Source organism: Aptenodytes patagonicus, chromosome 6 (assembly GCF_965638725.1).
Source record: "Aptenodytes patagonicus chromosome 6, bAptPat1.pri.cur, whole genome shotgun sequence".
NCBI lineage: Eukaryota > Metazoa > Chordata > Aves > Sphenisciformes > Spheniscidae > Aptenodytes > Aptenodytes patagonicus.
The window spans coordinates 59,472,360-59,492,118 of record NC_134954.1 but is presented as its reverse complement, the minus strand read 5'-3'; the positions used below and the strand labels follow the sequence as shown (position 1 = coordinate 59,492,118).

Sequence of the window (19,759 nt, the reverse complement as noted above, 5' to 3'; positions counted from 1 at the left end):
TGTCCGGGGCCCCGGCCGGGCTGGGGCGAGCCGGGTCGCTCCCCCGTCCTGCGGCGCGGCACGGCACGGCACGGCACAGCGCGGTACCGGGGCCCCGCGGCCGGAGCCGGCGGGCGGCAGGTAAGGGGCGCGGCAGGTAAGGGGGGCGGTTATCCACGGGTCGGTAACGACCGGATCTGTCCCTGCGGTGGAGAGACCGTTGGCCGCACGTTAGGCGCCTGGGAGGGATCGGTTCCTCAGGTAGCGTCCTGGTGCCTCGCGGTCACCTCTGCCTGCTGGAGCTTCGCAGCAAACCCACCTAGTCCCCGTCCGTGGTCTCGTCTGCTTTAAAGGAGGGGTTTTTCGTATTTTTCTGTAGCGTTTCGGGTCATCTTCCACAGCGACGCGGGAAGACACCCTCAGGAGCATGGGGAGTAGAGCCCGAGCCAGGAGAAGTCAGTGTAATGCTCTAAAGGTGTCATAAATAGCAGAGAAAGCTGCTGGTGTTCTCCTGCCAGGGACCCGCGGGCGGAGAATCTTCTCTCCAGGCGTGGACTTTGTCGGGAAGAGGCCGTGAAGGCTGAGATGATACCTAACATAGCCATTTTGTGCTAAAATGCCTTTATGGTGATTTTTTTTTTTCACTTAAAATCGCCCTCAATAAGCTCAGTATTGGTTATTCAGTTGACACAGAGCACAGCCAACATTATTTTCCTTTCTATCTCACAGTGAAGTGACAGAGTGTCTTTGTCCATTGCAGGTGATTTTAACCAGCGCTGATGTGCCCAGGAGCATGTGTGTGCACGTTCAGTGTCTTTCCAGGCATCTCCTCTGTCCCTTTCAATAGAAGAGATGTTTGAAAGTATATCTCAATTTTGTCCTGTTATTTTTGCCTTAGGGGAGATGGCTAACGTGAGAAAAGAGTGAGAAAAAAATTTAAAAAGAGACACATATAAGTAAAGTGGGAGAATCATTGAGTCTATTTTGGTTTTCTCATTTGTTAAATGGTTTTATTTACTTTTCCTAAAACATGTTCTAAGGTTTAATACTTTAAATCAGAGACAATTGTAAGATAACATCTTTATCCTGAAGTTCAGCGTGTTTCAAAGGAAGCTGTATACCCTCCTTTTAAGTGTAGGAAAGGGGAGGCATGGAGAAGTTAATGATGTGTCCTGACTCATTCAGCAAAGGGTGACAAGACAGGAATGGGCTTCTGCATGGTGACTTAGGCCCATGAGGTAACTGTTAGACAAAGCTGCCTTCCAGGTGGGTTAATAATTGCAGAATACTTTAATATTTTAAAGCACAATATTACTTTCTGGAGGCAAAATGTGAAGCACTGTGGGTGACACTGCCAGAATTCCCCCCCCCCCCCCCCCTTTTAATTATCTTCCACAATCTGGAGACTCCACAGATCCCCATTAACTGTCTCTGGCTGCCCTACATATCTTAGGCAGGCTGTATCAGAGCGATCATTAATTAATCCCAGGGAGAAGCACTCATCTGTGCTAGTGAACTAGATCTTCATATTCCAACTTGCCTGCCGTCCCGACTAAGCCGCAGGCCACCAAGGAAAATCCAGTGGGCCTCTCTGCTCGTATGACTTGCTTGATTTCAGTGTTCTTCCCAGAGAGCACTATCAAATTATTTTTCTTCCCTATCAGGATAAATTGCTTGGTGTTTGGAATTTCTCAGTAGCCATAGAAATGCCATAAATAAGGGGCTGAACGCGTGAGTTAAGGTTCTGTGAGTGAGGTGGGAGGAGGAAGGGGAAAGGCATAAAAACTGAGAGTAAGGAGGCGAGAAAAGGAGACATCCATTCTTTGGCATTCAATGGAGGGTAGCCCCTTCTGGTGCAAAATTTATCCACAAAGAACAGAGCTGAGATAACCAGTGCTCACAGATATTTTCAGCAAGGCAATGGCTTCTTTTCACTGTTGTGTGGGTTGCCTTTGAACCAAGGATTCAAAGTGTACCTTTGTGTGAATCGATTTTACTCCAGTGGTTGAAATTCAAGATTATTTAAGCTGAAAAGAAGAAAATCTTATTAACTGAAATCAATTTTAATCTTCGCTTACGCTTGTACTTTCTTATTTGCAAAGGAATTTTCTTTTATTGGTAGCATTAAAACATGTTGGTCTGTCACTACATGCAGCTATAGTGGTAAATTCAGTAAGCAGAAGGCTCTTCTTACATATTTATGTTATTCTATAAACTTAATGCTCAGATTCTTAATTTTTATGTGTTAGGAAATAGTGTCTGATTAGACAGCTGATTTTATTTATTTATTTATTCATTATGTGTCAGCTTGCATTTGGAAGAAAATAAATCTGCATTTAAAGCCTTGGAGTCTTCATTTTAATTTTTTGAAGTTAAAAAACATCTGAACTTTTTTTTCCTTGGTATATCTATCACTTAAAACATTAACCATTCAAAAATCAAAATGATACATTTAGGAAAAAGAATTAATCAGTAGGTTTTTTTTCCAGTTGCCAGCTCCTTCAGACTTGTGGGATTAGCACGTCATTCTTCAACATCTACTTTTTTATTTATAGATTGAAGAGGAAAAACTAGATTTCCTGTTTTTACAGCTCCCAGATTGTGTCTTGGCTTTGAATGAACTAGTTCAATTTGTAGAGATGAATAGGAAACTCTACGTTTTCAGAAAAGGCTACTTTTGTCAAAAGCTGATTTTGTGCTTTGCCAGCCTATGGCTCAGCTATTCAGCTGATGACATCTGCCAGTCCAGTATGCTGCCATGCTTTAAAAATCCTGGCAGCGGTATGTACTGCCTTAATAATTCCCTATAGCCTGCTGTCCTTCAGGGGGTCTGTGCTCTCCCATGGCTTGTAATCCGTATTGGCAAGGGGGAAGGTCTCAGAGTTGTTAAATACCAACCTGATGTGAGAAAACAGATGGCTCCAAACGGGAGAGAAACCTCTGCGGGATCCAAACCCCAGGAGAGGTATCCCTGGGGCCAGGAGTCCACAAGGAGGTGAGAGCAGAGATTTAATGAAAAGCATCTCGGTGCCAGAAATAAAACTTTAAGGTCAAAGACAATTTCTGGCAGAGGTTTCTTCTAGTTAGCCTTCAGAAAAAATCAGGCTTGCACTCCAGCAGCCTGTGCTTTCCCAGAACCCCACTCTTATGGATGCTCGAGGTTCGTATCTTTCTTCTCCTGGAATACCAAATTGCACGAAGTGTAACAACAATAATTTCTTCCCCCCCATACCTATTACAAGAAATGCCTGGATTGAGCCAAAATCAAATGAAAACCAGTGTGAGTTTCTGCTTCCTTACCTCTCTGGACCCTTCTGTGGGATTACATAAAAGGCCTCTTTGGAAATCCCTGCTACTTTCACCTCCTGTCTGTGCATTCTCTCCTGTGGCTGTTTCTCCTTTCATCATCTCTCACCAACAAGTGAGAGCCTTTCTGTTTCATGGCTTCTGGTTTCCATGTCAGAACACCTCCTGGTCAGCCCCAGCTGATGGTCAGGCTCTCTGGTCGATTCATTTCTTTAGGGACTTCCCCTCCGGAAAGGTACTTTACTCTCAGTGGTATCTTGGGGGATTTCAGTCTAATTAGGAGATAATCAGGAATTTACAACCTTTCGTCATTATCCCTAGGAATTTCATTCCAGTGATTAAAAAAAATACAGGACGTACCGAAGACAGACACCCCACTCAAAGCAGAGTTCGTAGTTGTGCAAGATGTAGAATATCAGCATCAAACAGTTTGAAACTGGTACATAGCAAGATTTTCTAAATAATCACACACCTCACTAATACCATACTAATGATACTGAAGCATTCACTTGTCTGCAATTGAAAGTGCTGCATTTTTAATACCCTGGCATCATGGATCTGTATCTGTACTTGTATCCCATCGAGAGTCCCCTGAGCCAACTAATTCCTGCTGCTGGAGATACTGTCTAAATATCTTAGATTATATTTACTGTGCAATGCATTAAGCAATCCTGAATCACCCCCAGGGGAATCTTCCATTTCTCTGTCTCTGCAATTTGGCTCTTCAGCAACCCCTGGGCCATAGCTGGGTATAACTCAGAGAAAGCTCTGATCTGAAGCCCCCAAATATCTTGCCCAAATAAAAACCGCAGCATGTAGTTTGGTGTCGGTATTTTTCAGATAATCCTTTCCAGACTGGATTTACAATTGACTGTATTCTCCATTGGGCTGCATGGCTGCAACTTCTTGCTCTCTAATTGCAGGTATTTTTGTGTGGTCTCTCCTCATTTTGTCTGAGTAAAGCTCTTAGGTGCTTGATCTTGCCAGCACAGAGCAGGGCAGGAAAGGAGAGGAAACCGAGATGGTCAGGGATCTTCTGAGTAGGAAGGGAAGGAAAAAAAGCCCGAGATGCTAACACAGGTCCTAGGTTTTAGTTTTTGTAAAGGTCAGGCAAGAGTCCAGCGTGCATTAAAACATCCTGGCAAGAGCACTACATGATTTCCTAAGGAAAGGAAACAGAGGTCTTGTAATCCTTCACTGAAATAACCACCTGCCAGCCAGGTCTCTAGCTAGCTAGGACTGTGCTGTCTTGCGTTAGCATGAGTGCTTCACACCCACCACTGGTGCTTCATGGCTCTGCAGTCTTCAGACATAGCAACTCCCAGTGTTTCTTGCATGTGTGTGTGGGTATACAGTGTGTAGAAGGTGTTTTCTCTGCACTCTGGAAAGGGAAGTGAGGGGCTTAAAACTCTGTTTTCATATACTACATGCTTGCTCCATTGTTACGTTTTTCTAGGCATCTGCTTGGATGCTTGGAGGAAGCACTACACTGGTTTGATGTGTGGAGCAGGCTCCTAGCACATTTTCCAATCCTGTTTAATATAAAGGCTTCAAACTGAGGATGGATCAGGCATTATACCAATAAAAACAGATGCTACACCTGATCCCAGCCTAAGGGCACTGCTGTGGAAGCAGGATGCTGGGCTCAAGTTGGTGGGAGCCACTTGGTTCAGCTGTTCCTATGGTACCTTGTAATCCAGCAGTGACCTGATGGATGGGGTAGGGATTACAATGGGCACCTGCCGTTTCAAGGTGCAGGATGGTCTGCTTTGGCGAATGCAGAAGTGAGGGGTAGAGCAGGGGAAACAGAGAGCATGTCTCCACTTTATTGTTGAGACTTTTTTCCTACAAGATTTAGGGACATCTGTTAAGTTTATTCAAGATTCTTATGTAAACCACTTGGATTGCTTTGAGGATTTCAAACCAACCTCCAAGTCATTCTCCTTTTAAAGCCTTAGTTCTCTTTAAAGGCTAATGTGCATGTGCCATTCATTGACATTTTTAGCATAGTATAATAAACGTAAAGAAACAGATCTCATCCCTGTGGAGGCAGTGGGAAGCCGAGTCCTTTGTCTCAATTTTTCTTTCTTCTAGCAGTCTGGATAAAGAAGTGGAGACACAACAGAGAGACAGCACTTCAGGCTTTCGCTCTAAAAAAAGGTAGAACAGTACAGTTTGGGGATTTTGAAAAAGTTGGTATGCAAGAAAATCGATTAGGCATTTCATTTAATATAAAATAAAAATGCTCAGTTATTCTTGTATGCTGTTTTCCAGCCTTCAGTAATACTGATCTACACAGCAGTTATTACTCTGTGACATTTGGAAAAGTTATGGAACAGCAGAGGAAAATAAAAAGAACCGATTCATGAAACAGATACTCTGTAAAATGTCCTTGACTTTTAACAAAATCCTTTGAAAATGTCATCCAGAAACAATTTAGTGATACTTTGGAACGCCTCTCTTCACTACTTTTTGTTGTTGTTTTGGCTGTATCTGTAGAATACTGTCAGCAAGTGTTTGGGTGTCTTACAGAAGGACGGCAGGGAGAGCAAGGGGCCTGAGCTGCCCAGCATGGCACCAGGAGCCAGCGAGCCCTTAATCCACACCCAAGCAAGTCTAGTCTTGCTGCAGCTGCAGCTGCAGCTTCAGTGGTGGTCAACCTGTGCTGGCCGACGCAGGTCTGGCTCATGGTGCCAGCAGGATTGGTCCAGAAGCTGCTCAGCAGCATTAGCGTGGGGCCGTGCTGGCACTAATGCCACCTGCTGACAGGCAGGAGCTGTGTGCCAGTGATAAATCGGAAGGACTGGGCAAACTTGGGTCTGTCGGTGCTTGCCTGCAGGGATTAAGTCACTTGCCCACTCCTCCCTTTGCTTTTAGCTTGAGCTTTTAGCATCTTCTGCTCCTGAGAGGAAGGCATGGGGCTGGGGGGCTCCATTAGCAAACACCCATGAAGTTTTCGGTGGCATGAGTCATCCTCCTGCGTTATCCCCTCTGCTCTGGTGCTCAGTGCGATCCTCTGCTTTCGGTGGTCCAGCTTGAGGTCTGCTCCTGCTCGGATGCACACCCAGAGCATGGTCATTTTTCTTGTCTCTCTCTCCAAGAAATGAAAGTGTTTTGAAGCTTGTGGGTTAAGCAGGAAGGGAAAGACGGGTGTGATCTATGAGCTTTGCTGTTTGCTTTCTCCTACCTTGCTGGGATGGCATAGGCAGAGGTTTCTCTTTGTGCCTCTTGCTATTGTTATACAGACACTTAATGCAGCTTCACAATGGGCCACTGCCATGAGGGGGTAGTTTTTCTCCCCTTCCTTAGACATTCTTTCCTCTAGGGGCAGCTGCATGGTGAACCTGATGAGGGAATCCATCTGGCTGAAAATAACATTTTATTTTCTTTTAAAATGCAAAAGGGTTATTTTCAGTGAGATAAATCCCCCTGTCAAGCTCACCGCAAGCTGCACAGATGCTAGTACTGATAGGGAGGGGCTGTTCTTGCCTCACCTTCTAACGTGTCATTCATCAAAGCCTTGAGTATTTGCTAGATTCAAGTAACTGTGTAATCTAGTTTGAGCTATTTCACCATGAAATGGAGACAGACGTTGTCCTCTGTTTCAGCGGGGTATGGTGAGGACGCATATGTGAAAGATCATGTGAAATCATGTAGGTATTCAAAACAGATCCAAAGCTGTTGAGGGAGCCCTACCATTTGGCCCTCTCCCAGCATAAGGTCTGAATTAAATGTGCTTTCTTACATAGGTCTTGCCACATGTTTTTGTAGGGTCTGGGGCTGCAGGTCCCGCATTAGACCAGTGCGTTTTGTCATAACATGATTGACTGGTGACAGACAGATCTGTCCTGAACAGCTGGATGCATCTGATACCATCTATTTTTCATGTGTACAATCTGCCAGCAGATAACCCCTTTAAAAATACTAGGGATTGGAAATAATCCTTTGGGTAACATACATCCTCAGAAACACACACATGCATATGCACAAAATCAGAGGCAGGGTTGGGGGGAGAAGGGATTGGGGATGGGGAGGCTATGGAGTACAAGGAGCAGGCAAAGGAGGATCCGTGGCTGGGGAGCTCTCTCTCAAGGTGTGTCTCTGGGGTAAATTTCCACGTCTCTCTTCCCCATCCTGGGTAACTCACAGTGCTTCTAAAGCACAGGTTGTTTTTTGTTTCTGCAGATAACCCCTGCATGATGTGAGTGAAGACACAGTGCCAGTTCTTCTTATGTGTTGTACATTTTATGTGACTATAAAAATAAAAATTGATGCTCCTCACTGCTTACTGTCTACATTTTTTCCTCTCATGTCTGCTCTGAGCAGTCATAAAAAGGTTATTTGTGCTGTAGCAGGGATTTAAGATCAAGGATTTTATTAGCTTGTGGGAAGGCTCTTCCTTCCTGTCTGCATTCAAACTGGATAATTTCTCTTCTGTTAGCAGCAGGATCAAGCCCTGAAAACCAATGGAAAAAACTTCCTTTGACCTAAATGGTGCAAGGCCAAGCTTTTAGGCTCCTGTTTTGTGTGTCAAAGACTAATACTGTCATGGGAAGCGTAAGCAGCAGTAGCTTTCCTGCATAGTAACAGAAGACTGTACTTCTAAAAATTCCTCTACAGAGTGTTTTTGCAGAGCTGCCTCCCCAGGGTTCTCCATCTGTTTTCACACGGAGATTAATAACCAATTGTTTGGCTAATAAACTGCTCCCTGCTATCTCTGAAATTTGATCATTTCTTCTCCTTCCCTCCCATGGACAGTTATTAGATTCCTGTCTGCCCCTGTGCTCCCACGTGGGAGACATCACTAATATTAGATGCACGGCAGTTGTCATGCTTCAGCTCCACAGCAAGGCTTTTAAGGGGTGAAGATCTCGGTGTGTGGCTGAAAGAGTTGGTGCTGTGGACAGCTGCATAGTGCTGAGGGCTGACCTTGTTCTTACAGGACGTAAAGAAAAGAGAAAAAAAATAAGCTTTGTGTACACTACTGTGATTTCTGCAAGAGCCTATTTTTTGTTCGCAACTATGGAGAAAATATTCACAGGAAAAATGGGACTGGGGCCTGAACCTGTTTGATTCACTAGCATCCGTGCAGGATGTGGGACTGATGGTAGTGTTTTGAAGTGCTGTGTTCAGAAGGTCTGGACCAGGTGGCAGAGGGTATCCCAGCTGCTCCATTGGCAGAAACAGATGAGAAAAGAATAAACATCCACTGTGAAAACAGGCTTAAGATCAGGAGGGCTCTTTGTGATGTTTCAGTCTGACTGCTCCCTAATAGAAGCCCACATTAACACCTCTTCTGGTCAAGTACTGGTGACCAAACTGCTGCCAAGATACCCAGTCCAGATTTGGAAGTTTCCAGTGATGGGGCAACTCTCCACAGCCCTCCATGATGTATATCAAGTGACACCTACCCACTTCGTTAAAACACCTAACGTCTGCCCTGTATTTCTATCTTTCAGCTTTTTATCTTACTGCATCCTCCTCTGCTGGATCAGAGGGATCTTCTTCACCATGTTTTTGTTTCTGATGTAGACAGACTGACATCAGATTTTACCTCCTTGTGCCTTAAACACAATAATCTGGGCTCCTTCATTTCCTTATCCCAAGGGCTCTGACCCAGCCACAGCAATGGCGCTTCTTAGGGGCTTGCCCCCATTGCCCATTCCCTCCCCTCTTCTCAGCTCAGGAGCAAGAGAAGAAGAAACTGAGCTGCCACCACTTGATAACCCTGTTGTTGAGGTGTTTCTAGTCCTGGTGGTAACTCACAGTGGCAATAGCTGCTGTAGTGGGGGTGGTAGTCAGACATAGCAAAATAATTCAGGTATCATAGGCATCTTCTGGTCATTAATCAGCATCCTGCCTGCCCAGCGAGCACAAGAACTGGACACAGGTTTCCAGTAGCTATCCTATCTGTGCCAGATTCAAAAGTAACATCACCTTGCTCCTCCTCACATAGTCAAGGTTGACATAGTCCTTTAGGCTTTGGCATCACACCGAGAACTGACATTAGCTTATCATCTACTGTGAGTTTAACCAAGGTCACAGCTGGATAAACTTCTAAGAAAAAAAAGCTCAAGGACAAATCTTTGCCTGTAGCTTTGGGTTATTTTTACATGTTACTGGCAAGTCGTCCCCTTTTCAAGGCAGTAAGGACTGAGCATGGAACTACAGCCAGGAACTTTGGGGATCTAATCCCAAATTAACTTCCCTGTCTCCAGACTTTTAGTAGACCATCCCAGCAGTGATGCTTTTGGCTTCTCTGTGACTGCAGGCCTGCTTTCTTTTCACCACCTCTGGGAGGGGAATCTCACTGTTGTCTCAGGGGCTCATTAGGCTCAATCAGGTGATTTTAGGATTTCATAGAGGCAAAACATGAAGTTTTATTGTTGATCCTCAGAGACAAATGTTAAAGCCTATTGTACCTCCTGGATGAATTTACTACAAAGAGTGAGTTTATTCCGTGGAACAAATTTATTCCATTTCCCCATAAAGACATTTTTAAAAAACACTGAACAAAAGTTTACGTGAATTCCAATGAATGTGAAGAGATCTTGGAATCCTGCCAATATTAACATGTTAAGAGCCAGAGCTTGCTATCTTTGAAGTCGGGATGGTTTGCTTTGGAGTTAAAAAGGGGAAGTACAAAGCAAAGCATTAGATTTCACTGTGAAGTTTCTTGCATATCCCATTCATCTTTTATATTATGGTATGTGGAAAACTGCCTATCTGCATGCTGCTTCCAAGCAGGTGTAAAGGCCACATTCCTCAGGCAGACGAGGTACAAGCACTGTATTGAGAATTGCTTCTCATTACCTCATTTACGGTTTTTTTTTTTTTTGAGGGGGTGGAGGTGATGAGGTGTTTCTCCCAGAGACCCAAAGGGGGCAAAATTCCCTTCTTTTTGCTCCATTCTCTGTTGGGTTTGGACTTTGGGATGGGAGGAGAATGCACAGGCAGTGATCTCGGACAACCCACACACTGAACCACACTTATTTGGTACACCAGACTAGGGCATTCATCATCACTGCCCCTCTTTGTTCTTGCTTCCCTTGAGCAACAGTGGAATATTTAAACCGAGTTGCTTCTATGTAGTTCTAAAGTGCAACACTTGACACTGCAGTGAGGGGACAGTATTTGCAGTAAATTTAGTATATTATAGAGCTGTTTTCCAGTATGTCTGCAAATTTAGGCGTACATCTTTGCATGGCAGGTGTAAACTCAGATGGCAATCTAAACAGTCTGTTCCCAGCCATGGTGCAGAGCTAGCTGAGATATTCCCTGCCCAGTGATTTAGACGTAGTCCAACTTCTGGGGTATGCCGAATCTTGATTTTTTGAATTCCATTTTATGTGTCTTCTGATCACCAGGGAAGATTTATTTTCTATAATGCAAAAAATAATCTGAATTGTTGAGTTCTTTAAAGCCACATAGAGCCAACTGGCCCCAGTCTTAGGTGTTAAAGTGATACAATTAAAAGGGGTGTGTGTGTGTGTGTGTGTGTGTGTGTGTGAGAGAGTGAGTGTACGAGGCATAAATAGTTGATCTAAAGTTCTGCAACAAATTTCAAAACAAACCAGCAAAATCTTGTATCTGTGGGAAGACCAAGACCATGCTGCCAAATCCAAAAATGCTCAGCTTTTTTCTAGCATCTGTTCAAGTAAAACAATTTCCCAGCATTGTGTGGGCTATAAATTATGATAACTGTGTTTCTTAGTTTCCTGTTAAAGAGGTGACTCAGATACTAGGTAGAAGCTTAATTATTGGTCATGTGCATTCTTTTAAATATAAATGTTCAAAAGTGCTCTTCAGTGTTGTTAAAATATTATTCAGTGTATTCAGATCCGTACTTAAATATTTCATGAATACTTGGCAGAGTGCGTTTCTTAAATGTTATGAAATTTGAGAATCATTAATCCTGCATCTTCCATGTTCACGGAGCAGGATTCGTCTGCCTCGATGCATGTTTAATTATATGTTTCTTACTTAGGCAGCTTTCCCATGGGTAACAGTGTCACTTGATATTGCTGTTGATTTTGCTTGAATGAGGAGTAAAAAACTAAGCCCTTATATGTGTTACAAAGATTTGTGAAGATTTGGGTTGTTTTCCCTGCACAATCAGAAGACCACTGTGGTTTCCAATTCCAATTCCCTCCCCAGTGAAGTCATCTTAATATTAATTTTGCTTTGAATCCACTGTGTATACTATATTTTTAAGGCCTGACAGCACTACATAATGCTAAATTGGTAAGGTTTGAAACATCATTCATTTTGACATAATTTGATTACTTTTTGTAATATCCTTGCAATGAGCAGTAAATCAGAAGACACTCAAAATGAGAAAGGCTGGCACCAATATAGCTGTTGTAATGCAGGACGAGCGCAGTGCTCCTGCTGCAGTTGTCTCTAATCTAGGCCAGTCCCTTAAATCAGACAACTTCTTTTTCGTCTGTGGTTTCATTTCTTCATTCTCATGCATGTTGGCCAAAACTGTTGTCTTCTGTTTGCTTCCAGCATTGCAGAGGAATGTTAAAATCACCCAGTAAGCTGTGCTTGTTTAATCTCTTCTTATAAATGTTAATACTCTTTCCTTTTCCAATAGCTTTGGTTTGTTATATTTAAAATTGGAACCTGAGAATCAGGATTAGGTGATATTACAAAACATGTATCCATGTAATAAAATTGATGTTCAAGACAGTAATAAGGATCTTCAGATGACATTTAAGCCAGCTGGAAGTAACCCTTTATAGGAAAAGTCTGGCATTTTTTTCTGCTTGGTAAGAAAAAGACACTTTTTCAGCCTTCTCTCTCATTTTAGGCTGGGAATGGAGTGCATAGTTTGGATGTCAGCAGTGGGACACCTTACCAAAACAAAGCATCCATGGGACTGTTGTCTAATCAATGACTTCTAAGTGCAGGAGCTGTTAGATTGGAAACAAGTGCTACAAGATGCCAAGTGAGGTGCTTGAGAGCAGCAGCAGGATGGGGGAGACCATGCAGAAAGAGAGCAAGTCTGGAAGCCAGAGCCCTCGCCGTGGCTCCGTGAGAAGGGCTGTGGCAACCACTGTCACCTTTGATGGGGAAGCCACTATGGACCGGAGGAAAAAGAAGAAGAAAGAGTCCCGTCCCGAGTCAATAATAGTGTATCGGTCAGAGAACGAGAATAAGGTGGAAGAAGAACAGGCGGATGAAGAAGGAGGGGAGAGGAGCTCTGAGGAAGGCTCCAAGTTCCTGGGTCAGTCCATGGCAGATGGTATGTATTCCTGGGAACATCCACTTTCCATAAACTTTTTTTGATGCCAGCTTGCACTGAGGTCAAAGAGAAGTGACTGTGGGACCAACCCTTTCCAAGACTGCAGGCAAGGAGAGCTTGAGTTCATACATGAAAACGCTCTGAAATAAAAAGCATTACAAGCTGATTTGGGGTGTCTCCTGCAGTTCTTTACAGAGGTTGGTTGTTGCCGCACTTAGAGTTTTAATGTATGTGCTGGTTGGGGTTGATCCAGAAAAATGCTGAGCACGCTTTAAGCCAATGATGCTGTGATCAAGGCCCCATCCATGCCTAAAACAACTGCCTGTTAAGTGAAAGGATGGAAATAGATGGATTTAGTGGCTCTACCTGTGATAGGGAGTTTTACTCATTATCTAGGATTTGCTGTTGCCTTCTGTTTGCATATTCTCAGCACAGCTTCCTCTTTAAGAGTGATTATTTGGCAAAGTCATCGTGGGGCATCTTGGAGCCACTTTCACTTCTGATGTCTGTCCTGGATACCCTTGCAGGGAACAAATGTGGGAGGCAGGTCCTATGGCTAATCCTCTTGCGAGTCAGCAGTGCAGGCTGAGAGGGGCTTAAATGTGAATGCATGTTCCTGGTCCATCGGCCGCACAAGATTCCCCCATGATCCCAACCCCTATCCTCATGGCTTATCTGCTGCCTTCCTATTTTTGTGGGCCACTTCAAACTGCTCAGCCTCCTTTTAAGAGCCTCTGAAGACCTCCTTCCAAGCTAGTCAGAATTAAGACCAGGAGGAAGCATATTTTAGCCCCCTAGACAAGTTTATGGCCAGTACCACTGCAGGGACCATCCTAAACCAATGTCAGTTGGAAGCTAAGGCAGTCTGTGACTTTAACACACATCCCAGCACTTTCCTGTTTGGTGCCTTTGTTGATCCCTTAAAATGCAAATATAATTATGTAAGAGTTTATAAGGATTTTCTAAACTTTGAAAATTAATTTGCATTGAGATACAGTGCAAATGTAAAGTGAAATATTAGCTATTCAAGTATAACTCCATGTGTGGATGCGCTTATTCCAGAACAAGAGTTTTAGTCGTATTTATCTAATTCACCCCAAGTGTCCATGCTATTCAGGAATAAATCCATGAGGGTACCAGAGAAAATAGGCGTACCATTTTTTATTCAATTGCTCTGTCTCATTTCTTTCTCATATACTCCTGCAGCACTTTCCCTTCACATATTGTCCCCAGTGCAGATGCTGGAGTCTTCTCCCTTGTGATTTCTGTCATCTGGAATTCCTGTCTTCTCCCTTGTTAGCTCTTCTTCCATTTTCTTCTGTGATAATCTTCTTTATACTGCATTGCTTCTCGCGTTCCATCTTTTTTTAATTTAACTGTAACTCCATATGCACTATCTAATTGTCTTTGGGGTCTTTGGGGTTTTACACAAAATACTCCATACAGAAAATAAATCTAATGTAGATGAGTTTATCTGTGTTCGTAGGTGTCTGGAACATGCCTTTAGACAGCCGATATGTCACCTTGACTGGAACAATCACCAGGGGAAAGAAGAAGGGTCAGATGGTGGACATCCACGTCACGCTAACGGACAAAGAGCTGCAGGAACTGGCTAAGTCAAAGGAACCTCCTAAAGAGGACATACCTGAGAAGAAGAAGAAATGTGATGTTGGGCTGGACAGAGGACCCCACATCGTCCTCTGGACCATCATCTGCCTCCCCATCATTTTTGTAGTGTCCTTTGTGGTTTCATTCTACTATGGAACCATTACATGGTACAATATCTTCTTGGTGTACAATGAAGAGAGGACCTTCTGGCACAAAATCACCTTTTGTCCCTTTTTGATCATCTTCTACCCAATTATAATTATGGTTGTGTCTTTTTCCCTAGGCCTGTACTCGGCTGTGGCCCAGGTAGCATGGTCCTTTGGGTACTGGTGGCATGCTGTCAGGGATATGGAGAAGGGCTTCTGTGGCTGGCTCTGCAGCAAGCTGGGTTTGGAGGATTGTTCTCCATACAGCGTTGTCGAGCTGCTAGATTCTGACAATATCTCAGGTAGTCTCTCTGGCAAGAGCTCTGCACAGGGGGTTGAGACCTCGGCAGTCTGAGCCTTTGCCCTGGCTGACTATTTTGGTCATATGCGAGTGGTTTTCACCTAGAAAATATCACACTGATTTTTTTATATACATATATATATTTAAACACAAACTTAATGAATAAAATATTGGGCTGGGAGTGCTCTTTAAATGTCACAGAATGCAAATGTGCTAGCTTCATGTGGTCTGGGTGGGGAAGTGCATGGCTCTCCAAGGATTTGTCATCTGTTTTAGCTAATGACAACTTCTGTGAATGGTGAGAAAATCCAGGTCTGTGGGGCTTGGGCTGTTTGTGGCGTGGCAGAGATATATGCTGAAAAGTCCACTTCTGTAAAGTTAGACTTTACTTTTAGGGAATGGGACATAACAGTGACCTGTCGACTCAGTGAAAAGAAGTCTCTACTTGGGGGATGACCTTCAGGAGCTAGGAAATCATTCAGAGGTGAAGGCTAAATTGCAAAACGTGATGTTCCTGCAGTTTTCCTAGAAAGGGTTCTTTTCCAGTCCTTCCGACAAGTGCAGCAAACCTTCCAGGTAGCCTAATTGCTTAGACTCTGTCAGAGTTTGAAAAATAGACCACTACAATAGTGGTGCCCAGCCTTTCACTGGGAGAGGACAGCATAGCCTCCGACAAAGGCACATGAGCTCTATGCTGACCTGAAATGCACCCATCACATGATGGAAGAGTAGGGCTTGCTTTGTAATGTGGTGTGTAGCGACCTGATGGGCCTGTCACCAAGCACCCTCAGGAGACTGTAGGTGCACAGATAGGTGCTTAGGACACACCTGCATTTGATCTCTTGATAGGTGTACTGCTAGGAAGAAATGGGCTACAGGAGTCGTATGCAGTGTGCAGTGCAAACAGTTGCATTATAGGGAAGAAACATCTGCTCTGAGGAAAGGGGATCAGTTTGCATGTCACTGCAATGCAAGCGTGGACTGGCAGCACCTGTATTTAGGGAAGTAGAGTGGAAGGTGCTTGGGAGGGGAAGGTCTCATTGAAATGGTCATTCTGTTTTTCAAGTTGCTCTTATGGAAGAGCTGCTGGACCTTCACTTTAGGAACGCGGGTGTCCCTGAGCCTGTGTCTGTTAGTGCCAGTGCAAACTGCATTAGTGCCTCAGCTCTGGAAATCTGCATCCCCAACACACTTCCTCGTTAATTATATGGAAGACCAATGGATTATATACCCTCCTCCCCTCATGTCTCATTTTCATAATTGGTTTCTCTCCTTTTGGGACTTTGCATGGCATCTTAGTGGGCTCCCAGACCAGGCTGAGGTGGCCACATTAGGCTGGAGAAATTTTAATTGTCTTTTAAAAAAATGACACAATGAATGAAAAGTTCTTTTTCTGGATTGACTGTTGGGGTTTTGGCCTAAGGAGGACACAAGGAAAATAAAAGAGAGGTATAACGGACTCTAATGGGGACTGAGTTACACATCTGAAACATGATTTTCTGAGTGCTCTAGTTCAGCTGGTGCTGCTAGAAAGTCTGGCTCAGCCCCAACCCAGAGGAGCCCACCATTTGCATGCGTGTAGGTAGATAATTCGTAGTGTGCAGTCAGTCAGGCTGCACAGTCACTCATGTCTATAGGTGTTTCACTTCCCCAGTCTCCCTACCAGAGGGGGAGCTGCTCTAGTTTTAGGATGGTAAAGAGAAGCATTCAGAACCTGGATTTCACAGGAATGCTTCATGTTGCATTTTAACAATGAGGTCAAGACTACACTGACTGGCTGTCCTGGTTAGGACATCTGGGAACCTGTGATGTATAAACAAGTCCATCCGATCCTCTAGGCCTGACACTGAGAAGTAAGTACAGTCCCTGCTGCATCCTTGGTCCATCCCCTTCTGGGAGGTCCAGCCAAAGCAGCCTCTTAGCACTGGCTTGAGGATTAACAGTGTGAATAGCGTACAAGCCAAATATCAAGAGCAGGCTTGGCCCCGCACTTTACAGGTACAGCCAGGCTGTGTTTGCTGCTTCCTGATGCACAGCTTTCAGTTTTTACTGGCTAAGTCTTTAAAGGCAATGACCAACTTCCAGAAAAACAAACAAAAAAAAAGACCCCAACCTGTGAGGCAATGGCAGGTAATTCAGTGGGGTTCAAAGAGGTTGACATATGCCATGGAACCGGTTCAAGCAGTGGAATGCCTTTCACAGGGCTGTTTCAATCAGGGAGCTTGATATGCCTCTGAATTAATAGAGAAGCTGAGGATAAGTCATGCCAGTGCTGGCAGTCTGTAGTGACCCGGCGCAGCCACGCTGCTTAATACTCCTCCACATGGAAATCGCAGGCTCCCACATGGCTGGAGGGTGGGAAGAAGTGATGCTTAACGAGCAGTAATGGGAAGGAAGGCCTGCTGGCAAGTGTTCTCACGCTTTGCCTAGAGGGACGCTGCTGGCCTGAAAGGAGTGGATTGTGTACCTTGGCCCCAACATGCAGCAAACAAGTGGGTTTAGGGGAAGGATGGCTGGCAAGTGTGCATTGCTGCAGAGGGAGAAAACCCAATTCAGCTGTCACTGCCAAACAGCAGCTGTTCAAGGCTAGTCAAAAGGCTGGGGTCAGCAGCACAAAGAGCCTTCACTTACAGAGGGCTTGAATGATAAATACTAGCTCATTACAGAATACAGCCATGTGAAATGTCTGCTGAGCTGCAGGATTTGCTTTCAGAATTGCAAACAGCCTGCCAGAGCGGAGACAAAACCAAATCTGTGCCTCTTACTGCTATGTAAACACAAAGGAGCATCAGAGAAGTCGTATTACCCTCCCTCTGCTGTGGCAGCTATGCTTCTGGGTTTGGAGGCCACCTTTTTGGGGATATACCGGAAAAATCCATCGTGTGTTTTCTACTTTACACTTAACCAAGCTTGCCTCTGCTCCTGCTGAAGTCAGGGTGTTCTGCCATTGATGCTGGTGGGGGCTAGTTTAAGTTTGGGGTTAGTTCTGGTGCTATTTGTAAGTTTTATTCAAACTTTTCTCAAAACAACTCTGGATAGCTTTCTCTCTTGCCCGTTATCCCCCAGAGCGGTTTGCCTGCTGCAAAATACATAATCATAATCACTTGTTGTAATAGAAAAAAGCACAAGTTTTTGTCTCGTTCTACCCTTGCTTTCAGAAACTCACAAGTAATTTCTGCTTATGTGCCACTGTCAAATTGCAGGGAATTCCAGTTATTCTGATTGTTGAGTGTGTTTCTGGCTGCTCTAGTCTGGATTTTTTTTTCAGTAAAGGTAATGTGTGTTTGCTGATTGTTATTTTTAATTGCATTCCCTTTTCCCATCCTTGCTGGCCTGGGTGGAGAATAAAGATTTACGTGGCTTTAGAAGAGTGTTGCTCTCATGCTTCTGCTTGACTTTGTGTTAAAAACAGTGCTGTGGGATGGACACAGTCATTCTATGCTGATAATTGATTACAAGTCATTATCTTTGAAGACCCACTTTAAAGTGTGTCTGAAATGGGTCTCAGTTTTACCTCTTGTTAACCTGTGACTATCCAGAACTGTCATGTCTCTGGTCTCTGGGCCCTTTGTTTCTACTTCATAGCCCACAAATGAAACCGTTTTGATTTAATTTCACTTCTTGGGTATCTGTTTGGCTTTAGCCCCAAGGATCTGTAGGAAGGGACACGCTTCCATACCAAAATAGGAAGTACATTTAACTCTACAAATATGGTCTGTATGTCTGTGACTTGGAGCTGCTATTTACAGCTGTGCTGGGAAGATTTCTTACAACCCCTAAGTACTCCAGACACGTCTCTGTTATGATAAGTCAAAGGAGAATCCACCAATACAGTTCTTCGAGGTGTCTAAATAGTAAATGACACCCTTGGTGCTCTCCCACACAGTCTTACTACAGTCCTACCCTCCTGCTAGCACAAGGCAAACACTTATTTGACATTTTCTTTCTTCTAAGAAGGAGATGTGGATCTTTGGAAAACCCAAATGAAATTCCTAGCCGAGGGCTAGCACAGCTTCAGTGTAACAGCTCTTTGAGCCAGAAGGCTACCTGCAGGTGATTTCCTCAAATTGGCAGTGCCATGTCCAGCGCAACAGCTGGAAATACCAGGAAGGTGCTCTTGATGTGATGCCTGCTGCAAACGTTGCCAAGGGAACAGGATTCCCTGCGTGGCAGATGTACACTGGGGACTTCCCACCTCCAGTGAAGAACCTGGTGAAGGACACTGGGCTTCCTGGTGTGGCAGGGTGGGATGGATGTAGTGGGCCCAGAGAATTAGCTCATTAGCCTTTGCAGTTCTCACCTTTGAGGTACAAGGTAATAATTTTATAAGATAATGGTTAGCAGCGGGAGAGACTCCTATTGAAGACCTTTGCACGAGGCAAAACACACCTGCATGACTGCACCATGTATTTCACCAGGGTGAGAGAAGGTGCTAATTCTGCCCGCTGACTTACCCATTCCATTTAGTTTCTTTAAGAACTGAAACAGTCACAGCGTGAACTGTGATTTAACCACAATTAGTCTCTTGAATTCACCCTTCTAATCCTTTGGGCCAGTGCTTTGAATCCTGAGGCCAGGATCCTGCAATTCCTCACTCTGAGACTATCAGCAAGGGCTGCTCCATGGATCCATGTGGCCACCCCCATGGATACCTTTTTGAAGCTGCAACCACTAGTTAAGAAAAGCCACTCCAGTCTGTTCTTGCACACTGAAGCATGCAATTATACTAGTGTTAAAGAGAGAAAATAAGGATGCACAGCCCACATTCCTGCCCTGTGATGGACACAATTTTGCTCAAAACTTATGCAAGCCCTTTTTGTCCCAGGCAGTGAATTATCTGTGGAATGAGTGCGCTTCCTGCTTCTTTCCAAAGACTTGTCGATGTGGAGGCAGTTAGATTAATGCGGATTCATTTCTGAGTAGATGAGTCCATCTAAATTTATTCCCTGTATGGAAATGGGAACTCACAAAAGAGAGAGAGAGAGGTTGAAGCAAATTGAGACCTTTTCCAAATACCTCTACCCATAAAAGGGGGCTAATCCACTTGGAAATACAACTTTTCAATTAATTTGGTGAATTAGAAGGGACATCGTGTTTGCCTGTCTTAACTATTAAAGCATGATTTCTCTTCCAACAGGCAGTCACTTAATGATGAGAGAGAGTTTGTGG

At 44.2% G+C, this 19,759-nt stretch overlaps 1 protein-coding gene across 1 annotated transcript; it reads left to right on the top strand.

Annotated features, from left to right (window-relative positions):
- Positions 1–54: 54 nt before the first annotated feature.
- On the top strand, positions 55–17,951 carry TMEM169 (transmembrane protein 169). Its single transcript, XM_076342888.1, has 3 exons — positions 55–120; positions 12,101–12,535; positions 14,022–17,951. Exons 2-3 carry the CDS (start codon positions 12,232–12,234, stop codon positions 14,642–14,644), a joined length of 927 nt encoding a protein of 308 aa, XP_076199003.1. The 5' UTR covers positions 55–120; positions 12,101–12,231; the 3' UTR covers positions 14,645–17,951.
- Positions 17,952–19,759: the final 1,808 nt, after the last annotated feature.

Coding starts and splice junctions, on each gene's coding strand:
- TMEM169 (XM_076342888.1), top strand. CDS start 12,232: ATGCCAAGTGAGGTGCTTGAGAGCAGCAGCAGGATGGGGGAGACCATG. Junction 12,536..14,021: donor GGGTCAGTCCATGGCAGATG/GTATGTATTCCT, acceptor CTGTGTTCGTAG/GTGTCTGGAACATGCCTTTA.